The 26,881-nt window shown below is 45.1% G+C and overlaps 1 protein-coding gene across 1 annotated transcript in view; it reads left to right on the forward strand.

Annotated features, from left to right (window-relative positions):
* The window catches only part of dnah7 (dynein, axonemal, heavy chain 7), an 86,708-nt gene extending 60,947 nt beyond the window's left edge, over positions 1-25,761 (forward strand). The window contains exons 49-64 of the mRNA XM_036540748.1: positions 856-989; positions 1,333-1,668; positions 4,717-4,843; positions 5,474-5,668; positions 7,739-7,831; positions 8,682-8,858; positions 9,578-9,739; positions 10,813-11,013; positions 11,175-11,336; positions 13,714-13,899; positions 15,084-15,221; positions 19,116-19,346; positions 20,414-20,566; positions 22,210-22,387; positions 24,269-24,372; positions 25,538-25,761. Of these exons, the coding sequence (XP_036396641.1) occupies positions 856-989; positions 1,333-1,668; positions 4,717-4,843; positions 5,474-5,668; positions 7,739-7,831; positions 8,682-8,858; positions 9,578-9,739; positions 10,813-11,013; positions 11,175-11,336; positions 13,714-13,899; positions 15,084-15,221; positions 19,116-19,346; positions 20,414-20,566; positions 22,210-22,387; positions 24,269-24,372; positions 25,538-25,744 (2,784 nt within the window). The 3' untranslated portion in view covers positions 25,745-25,761. The remainder of the gene's footprint in view (positions 1-855; positions 990-1,332; positions 1,669-4,716; positions 4,844-5,473; positions 5,669-7,738; positions 7,832-8,681; positions 8,859-9,577; positions 9,740-10,812; positions 11,014-11,174; positions 11,337-13,713; positions 13,900-15,083; positions 15,222-19,115; positions 19,347-20,413; positions 20,567-22,209; positions 22,388-24,268; positions 24,373-25,537) is intronic.
* The last annotated feature ends 1,120 nt before the right edge of the window (positions 25,762-26,881 follow it).

Genomic DNA, 26,881 nt, shown 5'->3' on the forward strand with positions numbered 1-26,881 from the left:
CAGCTGGGGGGAATGGGCATTCAAACTGGGGAGGCGGGGCTGCTTTTAATTTGACAGCTGCGAAAAACGTGTAACATCCGCGAGAGGTTTTGCCATCAGCCACTCCGCCTGCGTCGATAGAAACCAAATTACGGCCCGCATCGGCACAGTCATTTATCAGTAGAAAGTGAAGCTGCCTTTTCATCCATTCAGGAATGAAACCTTGAGAGGCTCCAGCTCTCCAAGAGAGCTGAGACTGGGTGTGGCGCTTCCCAGTGGATTCATTAACTGCTAATAGAGCTCAACTGTTCCACCACGTTCCAGGTTGCAGTCAAGATTTTTTCTTTTTGGATGGGATTTAAATGCAATGTGGGGTGCTTCAGTTGACCCCCAAAATGCTTGATTTCCCTTGTGCAACTCAAGGTAATTGCTCTGTCCTTCACAGAAATGTGCTTGGGGGTTCTGTATGGGAGAGCAATTCTGACAGAACACAGAGGTTGCATCTAAGTTGCATTTTGTAGTTGCACTGAATTAACTACTAGAAGCAGTGACAAAGAAGGTAAATAAATACCCAGTTCATTTTCATGAATGACAACTGCTTGCACTGCACAGAGGAAAGACATTTGTAACTAATGGCCTATCATCTGAATCCATGCTAAATAGCTAGCTAGATGCTAGTGAGGAACAGAAGAACGCATGACTATATTTACGTACTTCCTACTTTATGTGTAGCATGGTAGAATAGGTGTTTAATGCTAACTGCTATTATTTAACAGCAGTCTGGGTAACTTAACCTGGTAATAATCACATTTGAATAACATTTGAGTACAGCTGACGTGGTACAATGCTTGATGGGCTCTGGCTCCGCTCATCCAGGTGACCCTGCTGAACTTCATGATCACCCCAGAGGGCATGCAGGACCAGCTGCTTGGCATTGTGGTGGCCCGGGAGAGGCCTGACCTCGAGGAGGAGAAGCAGGCACTCATCCTGCAGGGGGCGGAGAACAAGAGGTAGCCTACTACTGCAGGGCGAGACTGGGGCTCTTATGGGTGGGTCTACAGGGAAAAATAAGATCTTTGGCATTGGAATGAAGTGTGTTTAGCACTGACCCTAAATTGGATTAAGGTTTTTTCTTTATTTTACAATGTCTAGATGTAGTCCCAGCCCCATCTCACATCAGATGTAACTTTAAATTGCTCTGGTCATGAAAGACTACTGTGGCTTCTTTGTGCAGGACATTTATAAGTCAAGCCGGGCCTGCTCAGGATTGGCCCAAGGAATAATTTGGAAGGAATTCTCATATTGTCATAGCTGTGCCCTCACACCTGTTTCCTCGGTAAACTCCCCCCCCAGGCAGCTGAAGGAAATTGAGGATAAAATCCTGGAGGTGCTGTCGTCCTCTGAGGGCAACATTCTCGAGGACGAGACGGCCGTCCAGGTCCTCTCCTCCTCCAAGGTCCTGGCCAACGAGATCTCAGAGAAGCAGGCTGTCGCTGAGGCGACAGAGGTGAAGATTGATGAGACACGCATGGGCTACACGCCCATCGCTGTGCACTCCTCCATCCTGTTCTTCTCCATCGCCGACCTAGCCAACATTGAGCCCATGTACCAGTACTCCCTTAGCTGGTTCATCAACCTCTTCATCATGTCCATCGACAACTCAGACAAGAGCGAAAACCTGGATGAGAGGTACGGGCGCCATGCGCTTGCCATGATGATTACATCATCACACTCATATGACTTCCAACACATGAGGTTCACTGGGCAAATCTGTGTGAGTGCAGTGGGAACCAAAACATGCTGAACACAGCCTTTAATGTGTGTTTATCTTGAAGACTGCTATTCTGTAATTTTAGAAAGACCTAATTCAGTTCACGCTCCAATTAAAGTGGCGGTACAAACAATGCCATTAGTGTCATCTTAAATTGGCGTTGCATGTAACAGTCAATTACAGCATTTAAGGGGAAGCTTTTAGGCCACAGGCAAACAAATGGGAGTTATTTTTGTGGTTTTTCTTTTTATATGAAGAACAATGCAGTTGAATATGCTCTTATTCAGAGATTTTTATGGTACTGGAGTGATTGTCCAATACCCTTTGGATCTGAAAGCTCTGAAGATGCTTGTTAAATTGCAGCGCTTGTGCCGGTTGGGCTTTTGGCATACTTGTCTGGCCTTGTGTGGAGACTTTGAATGTGCATGTGAATGCCACATGACAATTGCCAGAGGCTGGTCTTTAACCCACATCTGAAAAAGAAAGATGAGACTTTCATTGCAGGGGGCAGGGCCAAATCTATATAATTTCCCATCATAACCATTCCAATCTGGTCCGGTTAGATGTGATCACGACTTTTGGGGAGGGGCCTCCTGGCTCAGTCTTGTTAAGATTTTGAGACCAATTTCACTCCGAGTGCCTTCATTCGCAATCAGTGCAGTCCACCCTTGGCATCTGTGTCCTTTCTGAAAACCAATTCAAGTTTCACCTTTGGAACGATTGTTGAGATAAAGGAAGAGCGATCACATGCAACTCCCTGTCTCATTGATCATGAAAGCGGGATTTTCTCAGGGATAAAAAAATGTTTACTAATATGGAAGTCTCACCTGACTTTGGCAGTTTTGGGAGCTTTCGAATCACACTGCTTCATTTCTGAAGCTTTTTTTCTCCTCATTTGGCCCTGAGATTCCATGTAGTTCCCTGCATGAAATCAACCAATTGGATATTAGCAACCAGAGGTTGCATTTCATTTGAATGGAAAGAGGCATCATTACCACTCCCACTCTCTACTCCCTCTCTGTCTGCATCTCTGGCACATGGGCTTGTCAGGCAACCCGGCTTCATTTTAAACAGTGCGTCATCAGTTACCCGAAAGGGGAGCCCGCAGCGACTCAGCCAGTCGTCTTCCGAAAGCACAATGAGTACATCTCTCCAGCTAATGAATAAAAATGAATGGAAACTGCAGGCAAATGTATCATTTATTCTAATGTGCACACTCAGAGACGGAGAGGCCGAGGCAGAATTAAATAATGACAGACCTTTTCCATCTTTCCGGGCTGTCGCAGAACGACAGCCGCTGCTCTGTGGGCTAAAAAAAAATCAACTGCCGATGACTTGATCAGCGATTAAGTGGCATCGTATAAGTCACGGCAAAAGCAAAACAGTCACTCATCAAAACAAAACATTCAGCGCTATATGGCACACACATACAAAGGCTGAAATAGAGCGTTTATTCATTCTTTTGTGTGTTTCAAATACCGCGCTGGCATTTCTGATAGCTGTCTCATTTGCGTTCACTCGACTGTTTGCAAGCTTTGCTGTTAACTGTTCAATGATGTGTTCATTTTTAACAGGCCACATTTTTAGCCTTGCAAAGAAAAGTAGTGGCAATCAGACCATTACCTTTAACCTTACATTTTTGAAGTTCCAAATTCATGTGGACAATTTTCACACAATCAGTATGCAAGTAACCAAACTTAGACAAACTGGGCAGGTCTACAACAAAAAAAATCCCATTTTCACTTCCTCATCAGCTGTTCACGGTTTCCCTGTTCCCTGTTCCCCATTTGGTTAAATATATAGGAATTATCTGAGAATTTTTCTCCTGAATCTTTGTTTGGAACTTTAATTGTGCAAGGTAGTTAAAACCAGTTTAAGGTAAAGTATTTCAGCATCTCTTACTTTGAGCTCAAAAGCGTCCACTTAATAGTAGAATAGAATAGAATGTAATTTAATTGTCTGCTATGAAAGAGAGAGTGATAGTGAAAACGTGTTTTTTTTTTTCATCTCCAAATGCAAGAGAGCAGTAATGAGGCACAGGGTCGGCGTTGGTGCAGTGACCCCTGAAGTAGTTTTGGGGGTAAACTTCCTTGCTCAAGAGGGATACTGACAACCCTCTGGTTGCTAGGCTAGTGTGCTAACCACTAGACAGCTACCATCCCTAGTAGTGTGAATGTACTTTCAGTCACAGATTTAATATGACTGAATAGTTCAAGGTGCAAAGTTTTGATTCTAGCGCTTAGTAGACATTTTACATTTGAATCACCTCTGGAGTAATCTGCAAATAATTTACTAGCACTGGTTTCTGATTTGGATTTGGAGACAGATAAAATGGTGCTTTATCCAGACACCATGAAACAAATGATTCTGAAAAATGAGCACTGTCCAAGGCCCAGCAGCTGAAGTGTGTTGTTTGTGTCCTCTAGAGCATTAGAAAACAACAGCTGAAAAATCAATAAGAACTCTGAAGTCTCACCCTTTTAGTGTGAAGTATCATAAGTTTGAGATTTACAGGTGCAACCAGAGAAGGCAGAAAAAATATTATTTTCTCTATTTTTCATATTTTTCTCTATTATGTGCGGGGTTCAGAATGGTTTTCATTTCAGCATTTTTTTTATTTTACTGTCAGTCTTGTCAGCCTGCCTTTTTCCACATTATTCTTAAAATTATGGCTCCTCATTAAGAAACAGTTGATAATTAGTCATATTTAAATGAAATCACAGGGACCTGACAACAGATTTTGATATGCACTTTCTGCCTTTCCATAAAAGGTCATGACTTCTAATATCAATACAGCGAATAATAGTTATTGAACAATGGTATGCTCATCATTTGTTCTTGGCCCGCAAGTGTAAAGCTTAGTCATATTCAGAATGTGAATGCAGTAATGGGGTTCTCTAGGCCTCATGCTAATGGCTGCAGCTCTCTGAAACCACGCTCATGATGCGGGTGTGTGTCCATCCCAGGCTGAAGATCCTGAGGGACCACTTCACATACTCGCTGTACGTGAATGTGTGCCGCTCACTCTTCGAGAAGGACAAGCTGCTCTTCTCCTTTTGCCTCAACGTCAACCTCCTCAAACACGATAACCTGGTGAGTGGAGGCTCTGGCCGGCACGCCTCACCTTTGGATCACTTCCTGTGTTCCCATGGCAACACTCACCCCTGACCTGAGCCTTATTAACTCCACTGAGCCCAAGACATTGCTAGTAGGATTTAATGTCTAAAATAACAGGCTAGATATTAGAAAGCATTTCCCATAGGGGCAATGTTGTCTAATGCAGAGGAAGGTTGGGGATTAGTCAAAGCTAAAGGCTGATAATCCCTGATGATTCATATTGCCTCACTTTCAAATGGCCAATATAACTGTGAGTGCAGCAAGGAGGGATTTCATGGATGATACTGAAATTCCAAAAGTGACATGTTTATAATTTATTTTGCACTTTACAATCTCAAGGGATTTTTTATTTATACACATCTTTTTTAGGTAGTTTCAGGGGACAGTTAAGGACTGGGAGGTTATGGTAAAGAAAATAGTCTGTAATTACAGCTGACAGACTCCACCAAAATCAGACATACTGTATGTTTTAGATTATTATTAGATCCTACAGTCTGTGTGTTAACAGGTAAAGGCCATTTGGACAGATTTGTCCTTTCTTATCAGTAAATGGACTGACTCTGGCGTTCCTGGTGCTCTGACGTTAAAAGCTTGCCCCTCCACCAGGTGGACGAGAGCCAATGGCGCTTCCTGCTGACTGGGGGAGTGGGCCTGGACAACCCCCACTCCAACCCCTGCACCTGGCTACCCAAGAAGTCTTGGGATGAGATCTGCCGGCTGGACGAGATGGAGGGCTTCCTGGGCCTACGCAAGGACCTGGCTACACTGCGGGACGCATGGAAGGAGGTGTATGACAGCATGGTGAGCCTGGCTGCCTTGGGACAAACCAACAGACACATGCACATACAAACACAGACATACTCCATTGGGACACTGCTGCTGTACCCTTGGGCAAGGTACTTAACCCACAATTGCCTCAGTAAATATCCAGCTGTATAAATAGATAACATTGTAAAGAGTTGTAATCTATGTAAGTCGCTCTGGGTAAGAGCATCTGCCAAATAATGTAATGTAAATGTAAATATACATGCACTCACATTCACATGGGTGTGCACGTAAATGCATAAACACAGACAGACTCATACGCACTCACAAAGACACACACACTAATGCATACACATACACACGCACGTTCACACATGCTACAGCAAAGAAACAGCTGTATGACATACAGCTACACTGTGGCCCTTGGAGACACTGCTCCACTATTCCTCCACAGTCCATTGATTGCAACTTTGTTGCAGGTGATCTTGCAGGGTGGAGGAGCATATTCAAAAGCAGTATTTTAACAGGACTTGTTCAGTCCCTCTGGCATGGGCTATGGTGGCAAGGGAGGGAGTGACATCGTCTCAGCCCATAGGAGGGCATAAATTCTGCCCTCGGACGATCAGCTCAGGCATGCTTGTGCTTTCTGAGCGGAACTCCGAGCTGACAGCGAGCGCCGTGATGTAGTCAGTGTGGTCCGGACGGGGAGTTAATTACTGCTTTCGCATGGCTTTATCTGGCCCCATCACTCCTCCCGCGCACCTGAGATGAGCGTTTATCACGCGGCGTAAAACATGTTAGCTGGCCTGACAGATATGGATCGCCTTCCTCATCACTTAATTATGTTGCTTAATCTTGCAAGAGGTCGATAAATCCCACGATTCCCCCCAAACAAATTTGGTGATAAAGCACCCCTATTATCCGTGAATAACTTGATTAAGTGATGAAACGCTGCTGTCCCTTCAAGGTTTATCTCTTCCAAATGAATGTAAATGCATCTGAACGCCTTCATTAAGGCAGGTATTAAAGAAAACCTGGCTAATAATCAAAACAGTCCCCTCATGTGTGCATATTGAGGCTCCTGCGTGCCGAAGCTTGCTGCAGTGTAGACTCTTTGGTGATATTCCTAGAAAAATATTACTGTTGTCTGCCATTGTAAAAGCCTTAATTTGGAAACACTGCTGGTGAAAGTGGCTTATAAATCACATAACCCTGCTATAAAAGAGACATAAAAATGAGGTTATATAAGAATATGAGAAGCAAATCATTGTATTTCAGTTTTGCAGTATAAATACTCTGTATCAAGTCATTAACCTGAACAAAGTACAACATTCTGTCTGTAATAAATGCTTGATCATGTACGTTTGTATTCATGTCCTGTTATTAATACATTTTTAAAACAACTGAAATGAAAGTGTGGGTGTAAAGGAGACTGAGATTAGTAAAAGCATTGGGCTGAAATGAAAGGTAAAGTGTAAATGAGACTGAGATGTTAGTAAAGGCTTAGATATTGAAATGAAAGCTCTGGTGTAAAGAAGGCTGTGGTTAGCGAAAGGGTAGGTGCTGAAATGAAAGCCCTGGTGTAAAGCAGGCTGTGGTTAGCGAAAGGGTAGATGCTGAAATGAAAGCTCTGGTGTAAAGAAGGCTGTGGTTAGCGAAAGGGTAGGTGCTGAAATGAAAGCCCTGGTGTAAAGCAGGCTGTGGTTAGTGAAAGGGTAGATGCTGAAATGAAAGCTCTGGTGTAAAGAAGGCTGTGGTTAGTGAAAGGGTAGATGCTGAAATGAAAGCTCTGGTGTAAAGAAGGCTGTGGTTAGTGAAAGGGTAGGTGCTGAAATGAAAGCTCTGGTGTAAAGAAGGCTGTGGTTAGTGAAAGGGTAGGTGCTGAAATGAAAGCCCTGGTGTAAAGCAGGCTGTGGTTAGTGAAAGGGTAGATGCTGAAATGAAAGCCCTGGTGTAAAGAAGGCTGTGGTTAGTGAAAGGGTAGATGCTGAAATGTGAAATGAAAGCTCGAGTGTAAAGAAGGCTGTGGTTAGTGAAAGAGTAGGCATTGTGATGAAAATGAAAAGGTTAAGTGAAAGCAGTCTGAGTGCTGAATGGCTCTTGCAGGAACCGCACCACGCCCCTTTTCCTGAAAAGTGGCAGGACAGCCTCGGACAGTTCCAGAGGATGCTGGTCATACGCTGCCTGCGGCCAGACAAGGTAAGCTTTATACAATCACACACTCACATGCACGCACACACACACAAACGCGCACACACACACACACACACACACACACACACAAGTAGTCTCTCTCTCTCTCTCTCTCTCTCTCTCACACACACACACACACATAGGCACACACACAGACAATGTTCACACTCAAAAAAATGGCAGACTGGCAACCCCATAAGCAGCCTGGATCTGAGTGTGAGAGGAGCTGGCATCTAGGTGAAGCTGTTCTGTCTCCCCTTGGTGCTGCTAACCTTGAGTGAAACACTCCTCTGGTCCCATGGCACTGCTTTCCTGAAGCTGCTGTCAACAAACCAGCTGCCAGAGAGCATCTTTGTCCCAGAAAGCCAATCTAGCAAACACACCTGACCCCAGACACACAAGGACACAATGATACACCTCTCACTTCACACGCTCAAGGCGCTTCTCTCCATTTGGTGAGTTACAGAGTTTCTGTGGCAGGAAGACTTTATCGACGCACCCTCCCCTCTGTCTGTGTCCTCCTTCTCTCCTTCACGTCTACCTCACGGCCCTCCCCCTTTACCCCTCCCACCCTCTCTTCTCTGTTTTCTTTGGACTGTGCTCCTTTCCTGTCACAAAACCCTCATCTGTCTGTCAATACTTTTTTACCTCTCTTCCTGTCTGCCCCCTGCTTCTCTACCTCTCCTTCTGTCGCTCCTCTAATCTCCTGGTTTTCCATATCCCTCTCCCTTCTCCACGTCTGTCTCTATCTCTCCCCTTCTCTTTTTCTCCCTCTCTTTTCCATCTCTCTGCCTTCTCTACCCCTCCATCTCCATCTCTCCCCCTCTCTCTCCCTCCCTCTTTCCTGCACTCCCAGATCATTCCCATGGTGCAGGAGTTTGTGTCAGGCAGCCTGGGGCGCCAGTTCATCGAGACACCGCCCTTCAACCTGGGCAAGGCGTTTGGGGACAGCCACTGCTGTGCCCCCCTCATCTTCATCCTGTCCCCCGGCTCCGACCCCATGGCCGCCCTGCTCAAATTCGCAGACGACCAGGTTTGAGCCAGCCTAGGCCCCCACCTCCCACGACTCACAACTGCAGCGTGACGCTCCTGTTTGAGACAGACCTGGGCCTACCTCAGCGCACACATCCAGAGCTGCTTTATGACTAAGTGAAACCCAGGGAAAGTGTTTGGTTGGACATACCCATCATTTATAAATCATCTTTGGGAGAGTCATCAGTTTGACTTAGTATGTGCTTTGTTGGCTAAACTTTACATTTTCTGTGGGTTTTTCAAGGCCCTCCAGTAATTTCCAGGAAATATAACCTTAGTTTCAAGCACCAGCAAGTTTCAAGTCTACAGCACTGCATATGTGTTGCTGAATATGTATGCTGAAATGTATACTAACATGAATTTTTTGTAGTGCTAAACACACACGCATATATATAGAAACATTTTATTTATACACATATGTGCATGCATAAAGATATTTTACAGATACGCTGAATTGTGAAAACAAAGTCCTTTTCCATGAGTCTCTAGCCTCACTTGGTATAAGGAGTTAGACGTTTCCAGAGCAGTAACAGAGATTATTGTTCGCACACAGATCTTACAGCACACACAGTTAAGTCACATATACTGAATGTAGCAGGTGTTTTCCTATGTTTCTTATACTCCTCATGCTGCCCCCATCCCATGCAGAGTCACAGACAGTGTGTAAAAGGAGAGGATGTGAGTGCATGCATCCCTGTGTGTTTTGTTGCATCCCACCAGGGCTTCGGCGGGAACAAGCTGACCTCACTGTCCCTGGGGCAGGGGCAGGGTCCCATTGCCATGAACATGATCCAGACGGGCGTGAAGGAGGGCACCTGGGTGGTGCTGCAGAACTGCCACCTGGCCACCTCCTGGATGTCCACGCTGGAGCGGGTGTGCGAGGTCAGTCACAGCACTCTGGCCCGGGAGGGTTGCGGGTTCAGAATCCTGGGTGGCACTGCGTTCTGTGCTCTCTGAGCTTCTCTGTTAAAAACACAGCTCTTTTAGTCCTCAGTGGCTCAGGCGAGCCCTATAGCCCAGGTTTGATCCCTACGGCCTAGGTTGTTTACTAGCATTGATCAGGTCTGCAGCAGAACACATTGGCTTTGTTTGTCAGAGGTAGGGGTGGGTAGATTGGCCACTCGCTGTGGCTGTGTGCAAGTGAATCTGAGGATTTCGATCATCTCTCCTCAGCACTGCTGGCTGAGTGCAGAAAGGTATTACAGTGAAACAAGACTAGAATGCAAAAGCCAATTGCATAAAAAAGCAAAAAAAAAAAAAAAAAGCCTAGGAATGTCAATGGGAATAGTGGAAAAAACACTACCCGGCTAAGCTGAGGGGGGTGAGGCAGTTTGCTGACTGGCTGTACGATTAATTTAAAGTGATGTCATTGTTTGCCTTTAAATTGGTGGAAATTACTGAAGCCTGCTAATTAGAGGGAAGAGTCTCTCCGGCAGCACCTTGGTGTCACGCTTTGTTTTCCTGCTTCACTCACCCCTGCATTTCATTCTAATTAAATGTCATATGAGGGCAGCAGCGTGGGGCTGTGATTAAGTGTCGCTTACTCCTGCAGAAATCCAGCTGGAATCACCACGTCCATTATTTCCAACAGCATTACGTTATTTATTTGCTGGGCTAAAGACCTCAGCCAGTACAACTACCTTAGCCCACATTTACATGGCTGGATATTTATTGGAGCAACCTTTCTTTGTTCAAAGCTATAGAAGCAGTCTACTGGGGAGTTGAACCTGGAGCCATGTGTGTTATAAGCCCAGCTTCTTAACCACAATACCACACTGCTGGCATATGTGCTCACAGGTTAAGCACAGGTTTACCTCCTTGGGGAATTCCTGGATGTACAGTAAGAGGAGGATTGTATTGCATCTGCTGGGTAAACCACACTGGAATGTAAGGAGGTTCTACTGTTCATCTGAGGAAATGATGCACTCTCTCGTCCCTCACCACACTTCTCCCAGGAGCTGAACCCCGACACCACTCACCCGGACTTCCGGCTCTGGCTCACCAGCTACCCCTCACCCACCTTCCCTGTGGCTGTCCTGCAGAACGGGGTGAAGATGACCAATGAGGCGCCCAAGGGCCTCCGCGCCAACATCGCCCGCTCTTTCCTCATGGACCCCATCTCCGACCCAGACTTCTTCAACAGCTGCAACAAGCCGGTCAGTCACTGTCAGTCCGTCAGTCAGTGTGTTTGTGGAGACAGTTATTTTTGCATGTGTCTGGCAGGTGGTATTTAGGGTCCTGTGTGTGAGTGTGTGTGTGTATGTGGGTATGTTTGGCAGTGTGTAAGATCCAGTCAGTAAGTGTATGTGTTTTGCAGGCGGTGTTTAAGAAGCTGCTGTATGGACTGTGCTTCTTCCATGCCCTGACTCAAGAGAGGCGCAAGTTTGGCCCCCTGGGATGGAACATCCCTTACGAGTTCAACGAGACAGACCTGCGCATTTCAGTGCAACAGCTGCGCATGTTCCTCAACCAGTACGAGGTAGGCACAAATGCACATGCGTATGTACACTAAGCTCAGGCACACACATACACACTACAAACTCACAGACATGTATACACACACACAACTCAGAAGCACAACTGGTAGATGCAACTGTTGTATACACACCTGTGCAGGATGCTCATGTGATGGAAACTCATGATGCGGCCACGTGATTCTGCATGTTCCTCGTCCATAATCAGGTAATGCTGGCCCCACACTAGGGGATAATTGGGCCGATTTTGGGTCCAAGTCGCCCCTCCCGACAATTGTGGGGGCATTCCCGACTCGAGGCTGGTCTGAACCGATTAACTGCCCAAATGATCCTGTTGTGTGAGGGGTTTAAAGACATAATCTTAATGTTACAGACTTGATCGGAGATTCCCCGATTTCGAATCGTAAATATCAAATATGTTTGATATTTACGACTTGAAATCTTGTTGTGTGAAAGGAACAGCGATGTAATATTGAGCAGAAACCCGCAATAGCCAATGAGAGCGAGCTGACCGGGAAGCATCTCCAACCCAGCAATTGACACTTAACCTTCGCAAAAGCCCAGAGCACAGCAATATAAATATGGAAGGGCATCTCCAGGGCAGTGGAAGGTCAGAGAATGTATAAAAATAACTACATTTCTAATGATCACAGGTTTCACTCTCCCCTCCACCTGTGTACAAATAACAATAACCTTAGCTTGTAGCAGTAGCTTGCACTAGCCCTGTTTGAGACTAACAATAAGACTTTATTTCCAACTCAACTCCAGCTTGCGCTGCAAAATGTATAAGCCATGCTGATTCCGTCTTCTCAGCCATGACTTCATCCATAGTTTTTTTCTCCTATTTTTTCTTTGGTGCAAAACAGCACATACAAGCGCAACAAGCTGAAGACGACAGTCCACCTCCATTGTTGGTTTTGCTCTGAAGTCACATTTGATTGTGAGTTTCTGTGAGATCCCAAGCCCCTGATTTCGCCACTCTGAAATCGTTTAGTATAAACGCTAAGTGTGTGGTCCTACACCTTGACTGAATTGTCTGGTGTGTGTGTTCTTATGATTGAAATATAAAAAATCGGTTAAATCTATCGTTATGTCTGTGGTCTCCCATGTTTTTAAAATCGGTTAAGATTTGAAAATTCTCTAGTGTGCACCAGGCATTAACGTCCTGCAGCAGGTAGCTACTGTACATCCCGTCTGCAGTAACTGTGCAGAGACGCCCTGTTCCTCGGCCGTAATCAGGTAAACGGCCTGCAGCAGGTGGCTACTGTTCATCCCGCCTGCAGTAACTGCGCAGAGACGCCCTGTTCCTCAGCCATAATCAGGTAAACGGCCTGCAGCAGGTGGCTACTGTTCATCCCGTCTGCAGTAACTGCGCAGAGACGCCCTGTTCCTCAGCCATAATCAGGTAAACGGCCTGCAGCAGGTAGCTACTGTACATCCTGTCTACAGTAACTTCATAGTCCCATACTTCTCTTTTCATCTGCTCTTGCAGTTGATTAAAAACACTTGACATTTAAGGACTGCTGCTCTGTTGCTGGGAACTGAAAACGTCAACTGTTATATCTTCCCTTCAAAACAATGCATAAATAAAGCGAGCCAGAGTGGTTTTGAATGCCTTGACATTTTCCCAATAACAGGTGTAGCGTGCCATGAGCAGGATCTGCAAGTGGAATTTGAATATGAAATGCCACATTTAAATGTTTCCCTTGTCCATTTTATTTGTTTGAGAAACAAAGTAAACAACAAAGAAATGCTGAGGCTTAATTGCAGCGAGATTTGAAATGGCTGCATTACCCAGACAACAGGAACAATGGAATTCCCTGCTCACAGCTCTTCCTCTGTTTACAAGTTACTTTGAGAGGAGCTTTTGTGACAAATAAAGGATTGCTCAATCAGCTGCATAAAGATTACAATTTAAGGAAATCTTTGCTGGTTAGCCTGTAGGTGTCCTCATGGACAGAACTGTCTGCAGGCAGAGGTTGATGGGCCATTTTATGACTTCACGATTTTAAGAGATTTTTAAAAAGGAAACACTTAAAATAATCTTATAGGAATATGCAAATGATGGGTAGTCTTGTTGATTCTTCAAACTGCTGTTGGTACAGATTACCAGTGTCTGTGTCTGTGAATGTGCATTTGCCAGTATAAACGTTAGGAGCAGGGTTTGCCTCAACTGAACAGTGTTTAAATGATGAAGGGTTTACAGAACAGCCATGATGATGATGCTGATGATGAAAATGATGACAATGATGGTGATGATGATTGTAGTGGTTATAGTGGTGTGGACTACAGTTGTGGTGCCAGAGATGATGATGAAGATGGTGTCCTTCCAGCTCTGTTCTCCAGAGTTTTTAATCCTTGCCACGTCCCACCCTCCAACAGGAAGTTCCATTCGCTGCTATCCACTACATGACGGGCGAGTGTAACTATGGTGGCCGTGTGACGGACGACTGGGACCGCCGCACACTCCGCACCATCTTGTCCCTCTTCTACACCCCCAAAATCATCCAGGACCCTGACTATAAGTTTGACTCCAGCGGCCTTTACTACTCGCCCCCGGAGGGAGAGGTACAGACCCCAAACCCCAGCAGCAGTGTGCAATCCACACAACGCCTATCCCACTTATAGCAGAACTGACTACTCCTGACGTTTGACAAGTCAGGGGACATTTACTCATTCATTCATTTCAGGCTCCTTTGCTTTCAAATGTTGACATGGTTTGAATGTCTTATTACCTTGTGTCCATATTTTGTATGGGATCCACTTGTTCATTTTGTGCTGTGACAACTTTCTGTTGTGAAGGAGCCTCCTGTCAAAAAAATTGATTGGCTGATGGAGTGAGTCTCCGCCCTAAGCCCTTGAAAGCCTTTACGGAGCTTATTTGCAGATCACTTTTAGATAAGCTTACTGAGCAGTTCATGTATCAGTGATTTTGTTCTCAGGCAAGGAGTTTTGTTTTCCCAGAGCTTTAGAGGGCGTTTTACACACAGCACCTAAATCCAACCCCAGTTACTAGGGCACACTTGATGTGTGCAGGTTACTCAAATGTCTGTGATTAGCACATGCAGGGACAGGTAAATTGGGTCACAATACAAAATGAAGGACTGTCAGTAGTTGTATTAAATTAGAGCTGTTGGTTTATGTGGCTGACGCCAGCTGCATTGTGGAAGAGACACCTAAAAAAAAGGGATGCGGAGCTGTTGAGGTGGAAGAGCTCTAGAGGGCCACTGGTTCTTGCTCCATGATTGCTTAATTCCTCAGTGGCCTGACAACATTTTTGACTCTGCAGAATGCTCAAAAGGTTAATTCCAAACTAATTTCTGCAGGTTTTATGTTTGTGTATAAATGGTAGAAATGTCAGACTGAGCTCATGTCAGGTAAATAATGAAGAGCAGAGCCCGGAACAAAAAGCTGGAAAGGGATGGCCTCTCGGGAGCGGCCCAAGCCGGCCCCTGTCATGCCGCATTCATGGGTCCACAGACACATCGCCGTCCCGCCACCAATGAGCGACATGAATCTTTTTTTAATGCCCTCATTAGATTTCTGTCAGCACAAGTGTAATCAATACACATTTTATATGACATTTCCACACCAAATGTTTTATTCATGAACATGCATTTACATAGTCATTCTTATAAATGTCAGCGATCTTTGGAATGTTAATGTTGTGGATGATTGTTATTTCTCGCAGTAGCTCGTGGCATTCTGGCATTGTGAAAAAGTGCCCTTTCTCTCAATCTCGACCCCCACAGTACAGCAGCTACATCGAGTACACAAAGAACCTCCCCCTCAACCCCTCCCCTGAGATCTTCGGCATGAACGCCAATGCCGACATCACCAAGGACCAGGCCGAGACCCAGCTGCTGTTTGACAGCATCCTGCTCACACAGGTACTGGAAAGCTGAACACGCGCTGAGCACTGTGCTGCGCTGTCACGCTGAACACATGCTGAAAATGTACAGAGGAGCACTGTACCTTCAGGCTGAAAGCATGCTGAGCGCAAAATGAACACATACTGAACAGCTCTGCATTGTCACAGTGAGCATATACTGAACACCACTGTATGGTCACAAGTGCTGTTGTACATTAAACAGGGATAACAAAAGCATTGCAATTAACAAACAGTTTCCTGTGGGCCACAGGGATAAATTAGCTGTTAATTTTGGCCCTTTGACAGCTGAATTTAGCTGAAATAGTTAAAGCACAAAATGATTTCAGATGAAGTTTAGTATTTTGAGTACTTTTAAATATGGAGATACAGTATATTGTTGAAAGCCACAGCGTATATAGATGTGTGCTTGCAGTAAAGCTACATTTTAAAGTTGGTTAAAAAGTAGAGCTCCCCCCGATTTGAACGGCAGGTCTCAGTGTATCTCCTCATTTATTCATGGGCCATCTTCAACCTTCACACAGACCGCGATCCTGCTTATCGTCCCAAGGGAGCTCAGACCCATTTCATGATGTGGTATCAAGCCTAGATGACTTCAATATTTCATAAAATTCAATAAATATTTATCATGAAACATTCATTAGAAACAACTCAATTAATATTTCAGTTGTTTGTGAGCGGATCTGAAAAAACCACCAGAACGTGAATTCCCCTCAGCACACCCGAGCCCTGATATCTGCCTGTGACAGAGAGGAGACTGGCACCCTTTTTAGTGGAGATTGCCTCGTATTTGCTAAAGGGCCACGGTTGTTGCACTAACAGTGAGCATTTCCAACAGCTGAAATCAGAGCGGGTACAGAGACGATTTCACAGAAATGTGCAACACAAAATGACCTAGCACAGCAGAAAATTTCAGATTCTGGACATACCCCTGTTGAGATATGTAATATGTTGTGGTTGAGCATTTGGCAGATCAGCTTCATCCCAGGAAGTTGAGAAAAGGTTTTGCTTGAGCCCACTGTTTCATATGCAAACAACTCCTTCCTGAGATGACAGCGGGACTGTCTGCTCTCCACAGGACAATAGCTCATATGGGTATTCAGAATGGTGGTTAACATCAATGCCAATTGAATGTTAACTCTGTGGGGACAATCTTTTGCTTGACCATTTGCCAGGCCAGTCTAAACCTAGGAAGTCAAGGGAAGGTGTTGCTTCACTTACAGAATGCAAATGATTCCTTCCTGGGGGGGACTGCGGGAATGTCCAGCCCCCAAAGGTAACCAGCCAGGATGGGTACCCAGAATGTTAGAGGGGGTGGGAAAGATTTCCTTTAAAAAATCAGCATTACCATACCATCAGGGTTCTTTTATCTCTGTACTTGGGGAGAAGATCCACTAGTTCTTATACTATATTGAAGAACCTGAAGTTCTTCAGTCTGAAGCCTGCATTCATTTACTCGGAAAGCACAACAACCATTTTATTTCTACAGCCCCCCACTTAGCAGGTGCTTAGCAGAGCTAAATTAGCATCGGGGCTGAGCTGGTTATCACGGATCCTGTGAAAAATCAATGAGGCAACTTTCTTGGATGGCAGGGGGTCGGTGCCTTAAGCCATGTTCACACAAAGGGAAAACGCTGACTCGACTGTGGCTCCAAGGTGCCACGGTTCCCTGTGTAAATTGGCCAAGACGCCCCAGGAGCAGCTCACCTAATCCATGGCTGAACTGTCTTTGGTCGCATTTCAGCCATGGCTCATTGGAAGTTGTGAAGGGGGTTAGTTGGCCGTCTCAGAGACGTCTTTAGTTTGTAATTCCCCCCTTCTGTTGTAGATTTCTTTCATTGAATGACCAAAGAAGAATAGCAGTTTATTATAGAGCAATAAGGATTGGAGAAACGCACATTTGATACACTGTCTTTATCTCGGAGTGTGAAACATCTATTGGGTTGGACTGCAAGTCCATTGCTTAGTGAAGACAGTGTCAGTCGATTGTGAAAAATGAATTGCACATGAACAATTTGTTGCCAACCTACAAAAAATGGCCACTTCGTCAAAATTTCATTTGGTTAAATAAATGGTGCACATAAGTGGGTCCTGACCTAGATCTGAGTTACAACAAGGTACCAGTAAGAATGTAATCATGATTATCAACATATCCTACTGGGAAGTTACACTGCTTACTACTCCTTTGTTGGTCTTGGTCTTGTTATTTCTGTGGGGACTAGGGGTAAGAGCCTTTTTCCTAATTCATTAGGTGCCTGCTTGATATCTCTAGCTAGCTGGAAAATCATGGGTAGTTCATCAGCCATTGCTGTTTCAAAAAGAAGTCTTTGTCCAGTTCACCATAATGTTCAGGATGTTCTGTTAAAATTTAGAAAAGTCTGACAATAACACATCTACTGTCTCATAACTACCTGTGAACCTTATGTTCTCTTCATTTCTGTGTAATGCTATTCCTCTGTTAGCTACTCTCCTTTTTTATACTTTCTGTACGCCGTGTGTGTTGCCTAACACTCTCTTGCATTCTACTCACCTGCCAAGAAGAAGTACCAAAACCACTTTCATTGCTAAGAAAACATTCTGACAATTTTATTATGTCTGTCTATCCAGCTGTAGCAAGCTTAGCTGCTCAACACGATATGATGATAATGAACTTAAAATCACTTTACATTCTGTTGTTACTGACTCAACCCATTAAAGTAAATACCTTGCTCAGGCACACAGCTACATAAAGTTGGCTGCCCTTTCAAGTGGTTACACAAGGGGGTGCAGCAGAAGAATGTCAAACAAACGTACACATTGAGAGAGACACTTGTCCACATATGCACACTCAGTACAGAAATACATAGTCTCATGCTCGTGATCACGTGCAAATGCACACACGCACACACACACACACACACACACATATGCACATATAGAATGGTATTACTTTGGGGGCCCTACAAAGTCAGGATATGGAAGATTGAGCATTCTTGCACCTCTGTTTCATTTTACAATATGTAATTACAAATCAACAGCCAGGACTCCAAAATCACACCTTGGTTATTGCTGTAATTTGTTGCACTGAGGCATACTAAAACTTAGTTATAAACTCTTCTGTAAATGGAATAAATGCTGCAGGTGTATTTTAATGCAAGACAGCATATTGTAATTTAAGCAATTATTCTTGGTGAAACTCAGAGGTGTTCCTCTTGAATGTCCAGTATTGCTTAGTTGTGGCTGAGCAGTTTGTTGTAAATACTGTGCATGATTACATGTAAAAAATTAGATGTTTAATTCAGTCATTTTGAAACTGTCATATCAATGTGTTTGTAATTTTTTATAAGCAGATGTGAATGACAGTGCAGTAACTACTTGACCCTGGCTGCGGTCTGTGTTTCTCATTTCACCAATGTAGCTTCTCTTGTGTGCATGTGTTGTGTTTTCCAGGGAGAGTTAACCGTAAGTTGAGCGCAGGGTTTAGGGTCACACAGTCAGTATCCCTTCACTCAGTGCTTGTAGGCCCGGAGCTAGGTGTTACTAGAGGAAACCAAGAGCTCATGTTGTGTATACAAAAGCCGTAAGTATGCTGCCCCAACCTCAGAGAGCAACACTGCTGTGAGTATACAACCCCTAACTCTGAGAACAGAGTAGCGCTGCAGTGAGTACATTACTTCCCTACCACTAACAATGAGTAGGGCTGTAGTGAGTGTGCTCCTATGTCACTGAGGACACAGTTACAGCAATATTTCAGTAAAATAATATGTAACGACTCAATACCATATGGCAATACTTTCATTTAATTACAGTAATTGCAAGAGTAATTATATAATAACTGAAGTGATTACTGCACAGTCTCAACAGTAATTATGACATAATTGCCTTCTTCATCTATCTCTTTCTTTGCACCTCCCAGTCCCGCTCGTCCGGGGGCGATGCCAAGTCATCGGACGACATGGTGTTTGAGGTGGCAGCTGACGTGCTGAGCAAGCTGCCCCTGGACTTTGACATTGAAGCGTCCATGTGGAAATTCCCCACCAACTACAACCAGAGCATGAACACGGTGCTGGTGCAGGAGATGGGCCGCTTCAACAAGCTGCTGCAGACCATTCGCGATTCCTGCCTGAACATCCAGAAGGCCATCAAGGTGAGAGCAGAGGCATGATGGGGGCATGATGGGAAGGGGGAGCTGGTTAAATAAAGAAAAGAAAATCTGACTGAGAGTCAACCATAGGACAAATCCTCAAAATAATCTTGAAATTGTGATTTGAATTGAATTGAACTGTGTTTATAGCTGTGCATCTATACTATACTTTACTAGAACATCTTTAAAATGTCTTTAAAACATCCCCTCCACGTTCATCGCTGGTCCCTACCCCCCAGGTTCTTTGGTTTTTTGTGGAGGCACCCCTCTTAAAAGGAGCAGCATTTGCCCGCTCGGGAAGTTCAGGCAGGTAATTCCACCTGACAACAGCCTCAGGGGCTTCTATGGCTCCCTTGGATCCAGTGCCCCGAATAAATATAGAGCACCCCTCTTATCTCTCAGGCTTTTCAAAGCATGTCCCAAGTCTGAGCTCACCTCGCTGAAATACCTCCACATCACAGAGGACTACAGAGGCCAGGAGCCCAGCGGAGAAGGCTTTATCAGCTATTGTCTGTCAATCATCGGGACTTAACCCTCACCCGGTGTAATGAAACTATCTGCCTGATAAAATCGTACTTATTCGGACGTCACATACTTCTCTGCTTTAATCACAACTTCGGCGACAGACCTGAGCAAGTGATTATTTTACACACCGTTTTTTTCTTTTCCCCAAAGACCCTGACACATTGCTTTCAACTTGAGACTTAATGCATGAGGGCCCTCAGTAAATCTGCTTTTAAAACCCTCATTTCTACTTTCTACATTTGGCCTGTCAGCTCAGCTCTCATCTCAAGTTTTTGCTGAAGTTCAGCTCTGAAGAAAAGTCCTGAAGTTATGGCTGGTTTTCCTTCCCTGTGAGTGTAGGCTGAGTGTGTGAGTTCCAATGGGGGATAGTCAGGATCATGTGGAAGTCACATTGTGACAGACCAGTCAATATGTGACGTATGCGAAGGTGTTAAACTTGTGATGGTGACTGTGTTTTTCAGGGTCTGGTGGTAATATCTGTGTGTTACAGGGACTGTGTGTTTCAGGGTCTGGTGGTAATGTCTGTAACAGAGACTGTGTTTCAGGGTCTGGTCGTGATGTCAGCAGAGCTGGAGGAGGTGGTTAACAGCATCCTGAAAGGCCGGATTCCCGGGATGTGGATGAAGAAGTCTTACCCCAGCCTCAAACCCCTGGGGAGTTATGTCAGCGACTTTCTGGACAGACTCAAGTTCCTGCAGGTGACCCAGAGTACCCTAAACCCCACCCAAACCCAGAGTCCTTTGCTCCACCTACACAAGTTCAGTAGCACACTGTAGACATGTGATTGAGAGCGTGTTATAGTTTTCCAGGACACAGCACAGAGAGGCCAGGAGAATTGGGCTTTGAAATGCCCTGTTAGACTTTCACGGGCAGCACGGTGGTTCAGTGGTTAGTACTGTTGCCTCACAGCAAGAAGGTCCTATCCCGGCGGTCCCAGGTCCTTTCTGTGCAGAGTTTGCAGGTTTCCCCCGTGTTTGCGTGGGTTTCCGCTGGGCGTTCCGGTTTCCTCCCACCATCAAAGACATGTATGTTAGGGTTAATACCCCTGTCAGCGCCCTTGACCAAGGCACTGGCAAAAAAACTAGAGATGGTCCCCAGGCACTGCCCTGCGGTTGCCCACTGCTCCTAGCTCCTAGTGTGTGTGTGTGTACTCACCGCTCCTATTGTGTGTGTGTTTACTGCTAGTGTGTGTGTGCTCACTGCTCACTGTGTATAGGATGGGTTAAATGCAGAGGACGAAATTCCCCATGGGGATCAATGAAGTATCTAACAATTATTACGATTATTATTATTACAATTATGTTATCATACTTTGTCAGCTCTCTAGTGTCCATTTCATTCTGCCATCCGATACCTGGCCATCAGAACCTCTGAGGTTGGATATTCCCTCACATGGTCGAGGGAAAGGTGTTCCATGTTTTGGTCACTCAAGTATGAATAAGCCCTCTTGGCATTAGACTTGGTAGACATGCTCTTACAGTTCAGCATGAGGTCACAACCGCTGTGCGTATTCCCTGGGAATAGCCGTCTGGGTAATGCTAGAATGTGAACGCTCTGGTCACCTGATGGTACTCAACACGCACTGCACCATTGTGGGTGTTTCTTGCTGTTCCTTGTCCAGGGATCTGTTCCAAAAGCTGAAGCACACAGACAGGTGGCACCTCTGATCGTGGACCTTCAAAGGGAGGGGCCTAACACAGACGGCAAGCTCAGCCAGCCAGAATTGTATCATTGCACTGTTTCAATTTGTGGAAATATTGTAGGTAAATCAATGAGATTCATCTCTGGCTAAAATCACAGCCAGTGTGCCACTGCAGGGCTAACGGTAGGGGGCGCATGAAGTACAGTAGTAGTGTATTGGCAGTCACTACGGTGATCCAGTGTCTCTTATCACACACACACTCACACACATACACACACAGTCGGCCCCTGTCAGCAGCCACGCCCGGGCGGTCAGGGACAGATACCGTTGGGCCAGGATGGCAGGGGCAGTGGAGCGCTGAGGGGTGACTGCGGTGCGACCACGGGGCAACCGTCAGACACACACTGGAGCACAAAGACAGCCTGACAGGGAAGGAGCTACGCAAGGAGAAACTCAAAAGCATCAGGGCAACTTCTCAACTCCAGCAAAGTATTTACACATTTTTGGCCTTGTGTTTCCCAGAATTCTTTAGGTGGGGAGAGAACCGGTCAGTGACATCATAATCAAACATGGCACAGTATTGTCACCATGTTGCACTTACTCAAGGTAGTAGTTGTTAACACTCCATGGCTAATGGATTGTGAAGGTAAAAGTCCTCTGCAGTGCATTATGGGTGCTTGTTTGTCTTTCCCTCTGTAGGATTGGTATGACAATGGCACGCCCGCGGTCTTCTGGATGTCTGGGTTCTTCTTCACTCAAGCCTTCCTGACGGGCGGCCAGCAGAACTACGCCCGCAAGCACACCATCCCCATTGACTTGCTGGGTTTCGATTTTGAGGTGCTGGATGACAAGGAGTATCGGCAGCCCCCTGAGGATGGTGAGAGGCCCCATCCATGTGGCCTGTCTTTGCTATCCGACACTGCTCTCTTGTGCCTGCTGGACTGGCATCAGTATTACTCAACTCTCCCTTACCCCTTTTCCACCAACGCGAACTACGTGCTAGTTCTGGGCTGGTGCTAGTGCCAGTTCGGAGTTGCAAACCTTCCAAGAATGGTTTTGCTTTTCCAGGGGTTAGAGAGCCACCATAGAGCCACGTCATCACGTCACTGTATACGTCTGTATATGTCTCCGCTTTCCCGCTAGCGGCAACCTAGCAGTGGAGGCTGGTGAGCTGGAAACGGGAAGCCCAAACACTACCTTTAAATCTACCAATACTTTCAAATTGTTCCCCTTTATTCTCCTTGATTAACAATAAAACAAGTAATTCACATAATAGTTGACACCAGTCGCGTGAATAGAGTAAATGATTATGCTCACAAAACACAGCAGATTGTCTGTAGTTTGTGTGCTTGTGAAAGCTACAACATGAGATTAATTAACAAGGATGGCATTTATCGATTTAAACTATGTTAAATGCTTATGACACATCACAGCTTTTGTGAGGTCTGTGTTCTAAATGTTATTGTTCATTGCACTCAAACTAACCTAAAAGTTTATTCTCAGTAATTTAAATCGATTTAACTAAATTTAGCTCCGTTCTGTAATTTTAATTTTGTAACACAAGAAAGCTGGAATGTGACACATTTAAGAGAAAGCGTTGGGATTAGTTGCCACTTAAATTGCCATCCTTGTTAATTAAACAATCTCATGATGTAGCTTTCGCAATAGCACACAAATTTCAGACAATCTGCGGTGTTTCGTGAGCATGTTTCGCTAGGTTGCAGCCGCCACTGCAAGCTAGCGGGAACAAACAACAACAATAAAAACAAGAGAACAGTGCTTTAAAAAACAAACTTGTCCACTGCACTTTATACAATGTTAACCTTTTGTGAAGCCAAATGTTAAGTGACATTGGTAGTTGAGTTAATGGCAATGTTAGAAAGTAGCATGCTAACATTAGCAACTGTTACCAAGGTTATGGTAGTTGGCCAGCTAGCTGTTGGTCAGCTAACATTACCCAAGCAAGCATAGCTACTAATTTCTCACATCAATGATACGAATGTCGAACGTAACATTGATGTGAGAAATTAGTAGCTATGCTTGCTTGGGTAATGTTATCTAACCAACAGCTAGATAGCTAGCGCATTGATGTGAGAAATTAGTAGCTCACTAAACAGGTGAGAAATACATAGCTGACTGGCAACAAGGCGAAATGTTTGAAAAATAAAACTCTGGTTCTTCTTTTTAGGCAGACTAGACACTACACTAGCTCTTGTTTTTTAAAAATGGCGGTCACAAAGTTTTAGTTGGATTTATTGGTCACGATAATCCCGCCCCCAGCCCCTGACGTAGCGGTTCTTTGTTCTAGACCAGCAAAGGGCTGGTGCTGCTCTCGAACCAGTTTTCCTGTGTTTCCAGTTCTTTGGCTGTCGAAATGCGAAGGACTGGTTTGAGATTAGGCACCAGCTCCAAACCAGCCCGTGAAATGCGTTGGTGGAAAAGGGGCACCTGAGACGCTCTGGATGAGAGCATATCTAAAGGGTGCCACAGGGAGTGTGTGAGTGTGTGTGAGTATGTGGTTGTGTGTGTGAGTTTGGTTTTCCGATGTCTGACATTGTGGTCTGATACAGCTGCGTGTGTTTCTACAGTGTGTTAAGTGGCAGAGACAGCCTTGTCTGTGTACATGTATTTCATCAGTGTGTAACGTTACAGTCCAAGAGAGCTGAGAATGCACGTGTCCCCGCTTTTATATTGTGTTAAAGTCTGATTGTGCTGTGTGTGTGTGTTTGTGTGTGTGCGTGTGTGTGTGTATCTGCAGGTGTCTACATCTACGGGCTCTTCCTGGACGGTGCACGCTGGGATCGAAAGACCAAGCTCCTGGCGGAGTCCTACCCCAAAGTGCTGCACGACACCATGCCTGTGGTAAGTGCTACCTTTCACTGCTCATACTAAACACCTGCTGCGTCGTTGTAGCAGTTACTGTCAGATCCACTTGCAGAAAGTTACTGTAGAATGTACACTGATGGTGTACCCCGGGTCCTACCCTTCTGGTCTCTCCACCCCTCCCTGGTCCATAAACCCCACGAAGGACAGGGGAGTCAAAGCAGCTGTCCATCAAAGCCACCTCAGTGGGTGGTCAAGACACAAGGTGTCTTCAATGTAGACGAACAATAAAGAAAGTAGTAATTAATTCATTACATATTTGTATTAAATATTGTAAATAATTAATAATAAAAATTATGCTCTTTCCATCTCTGTTCTGCTCTCTGTGTCACCACATTGAAACAAATCAAAGCGGGATCCCTAAAAACTCTTTGTGGAGCTTTGTGGACAGCAGCAAAAAGCAACAATACCTCAGGCGTCTGGGACTTCCGCCACAGAGACCATTGCAGTGCTCAGCTTCTTGAAATTTTTATGGCAGGGCTTTTGAGGCCATCCAATTATGGGTAGAACAATACACAAAGAAAAAGGAGTTTGTTTCCTCATTTTATAGTTTATATTAATTACAACCCGATACAGCTTCTATATAAATTATTAAGCGTTATATTAAAACAGATCGCTGATGGCAGTGTGGCTGTGGTGCTTGGAGGGAAAATGGACGATTACTTTGAAAGTTTTCTCCACCCCCTCCACCCACACCCCAGGGTCATGCATTATTCAGGAGTGTTTCTTTGATATTCAGACATTCCAGGTCAGCTTATTACCAAAACCATTTTTGACAAGAGCAAAACTAAATTAAGAATGTGTTTATCGTTTGAGAAGGAAATACAACGGAGTCAGTGGGACGGACTTTGAAATGCAAATCTCTCCAGAGAGCCGTGCCCTGCATCCCTATTATTTAAATCGACTGCATGCTTTATATATGGGAGCTGAGAGGTTACCACATGCAGGCCTGGCCAAAAGTGGGACTACAGTTTATCACCTTTGTTTAATTGCGCTGACAGTACCCCTGTGGCTTTGTTCCAGATATGATCAACTCTGAACCATAGCACTGGTTTTGCAATGGGGTCAAACCCACCGTTCTCCTTTCAATTTTCCCCTCCCTTCCCCTCAGTACTCTGACTCCACCCCTCTTATCCTCCCCCAGATTTGGCTGAAGCCACTGAAGAAGCAGGAGATCCCTGAGCGGCTCTGCTATACTTCCCCTGTCTACAAGACCAGCGAGCGCCGCGGCACCCTCTCCACCACAGGACACTCCACCAACTTTGTAATTTCCATGACGCTCAACTCCAGCGTGCCCCCCGAGCACTGGATCAGACGAGGGGTGGCACTCCTGTGCCAGCTGAACTCGTAACTCTCAGCTGCTCTCCCCAAAGCCAGCTGTAAAACCTTGTATTCCATTCCCTACTCATTCTTCCCATTCATTATTAAACTCTCCTTTGACCTGCGTGACCACTAGTCATGTTCTGGTTAGAAGACTTTTCCCTTAAGGCCAAGGTTGAGCAGTGTGAGCCTGAGAGACACGGTCTCCAATCAGAGAGAGACAGAGAGAGATGCAGTCTCTAATCAGAGTCAGGTGCATCTCCATCAGGTGCATCAAAGCAGGGTCAGGCACATACAATATATAATCAGACAGTCAGATGTACACAGTATCCAATCAGACATACAAAGCAATGACCAGTCAGAGACACAAAAAGCAACTCCTTTCGAACTTTATTTTCTTTCTTTGATGGGTAAACCACACAATCAGACCAAAGACAATCAGCGAGTATGGCTAACGCAGTGAACACATTTATATATCCAGGTTTGTAAACAATACATAAAATTAAGAGGAAAGAACAAAGATGAACCTTCATTGTTTTGACCTCTGGACAGATTTACACTGGCGTACCTGCAAAGAGACCAGGTATTCTTTGGGGCAAAGTAACCTCAGGTTGTTGCTTTGTCCTCTTAATTTCTCCATTCTGTAAATCATCTCTATAATGGTCAGCCCAGGAACTGCATTTCTGAGCCATGATGTGGCATACATGTAGTGACTGCTGAAAAGTGATGACCGGCATGTGGTAAGAAAGGCTGTAAATACCCCGTTTCAAACGTGAGGCATGAAGCCTGAGGCCTCAAACTACAGACCTGTCAGTACTTTTACATCCCAGATTTCTGTTTGGTTCAGCTGGGCCTGATGCCTAATGTTTCAAAATGAAATTCTAGTGTAGAGATCCCTCCATGTCCAAAGTGGTCTGATTCAGCCTTCAGAGCATTGGCTGGAACATCTCTTGATTGGCTGAGAAACAGATAACCACACCTCACCTTACGGCCCCCTTTTTGTCTTTGCGAGGTGCATCCACTATGTGACTTAAGAGCCACACCAAACAGCTGTCATCTCTCATTCTCTATCTCTCTCTTCCCATTGGTGACAGCATTCTCCACAGAATAGGGGGCATTCACCAGACTCGGCGTGCAGGTTTTTTTTCCCTTGAGACCAATCAGATGC

This window comes from Megalops cyprinoides, chromosome 11, assembly GCF_013368585.1.
Source record: "Megalops cyprinoides isolate fMegCyp1 chromosome 11, fMegCyp1.pri, whole genome shotgun sequence".
Lineage (NCBI taxonomy): Eukaryota > Metazoa > Chordata > Actinopteri > Elopiformes > Megalopidae > Megalops > Megalops cyprinoides.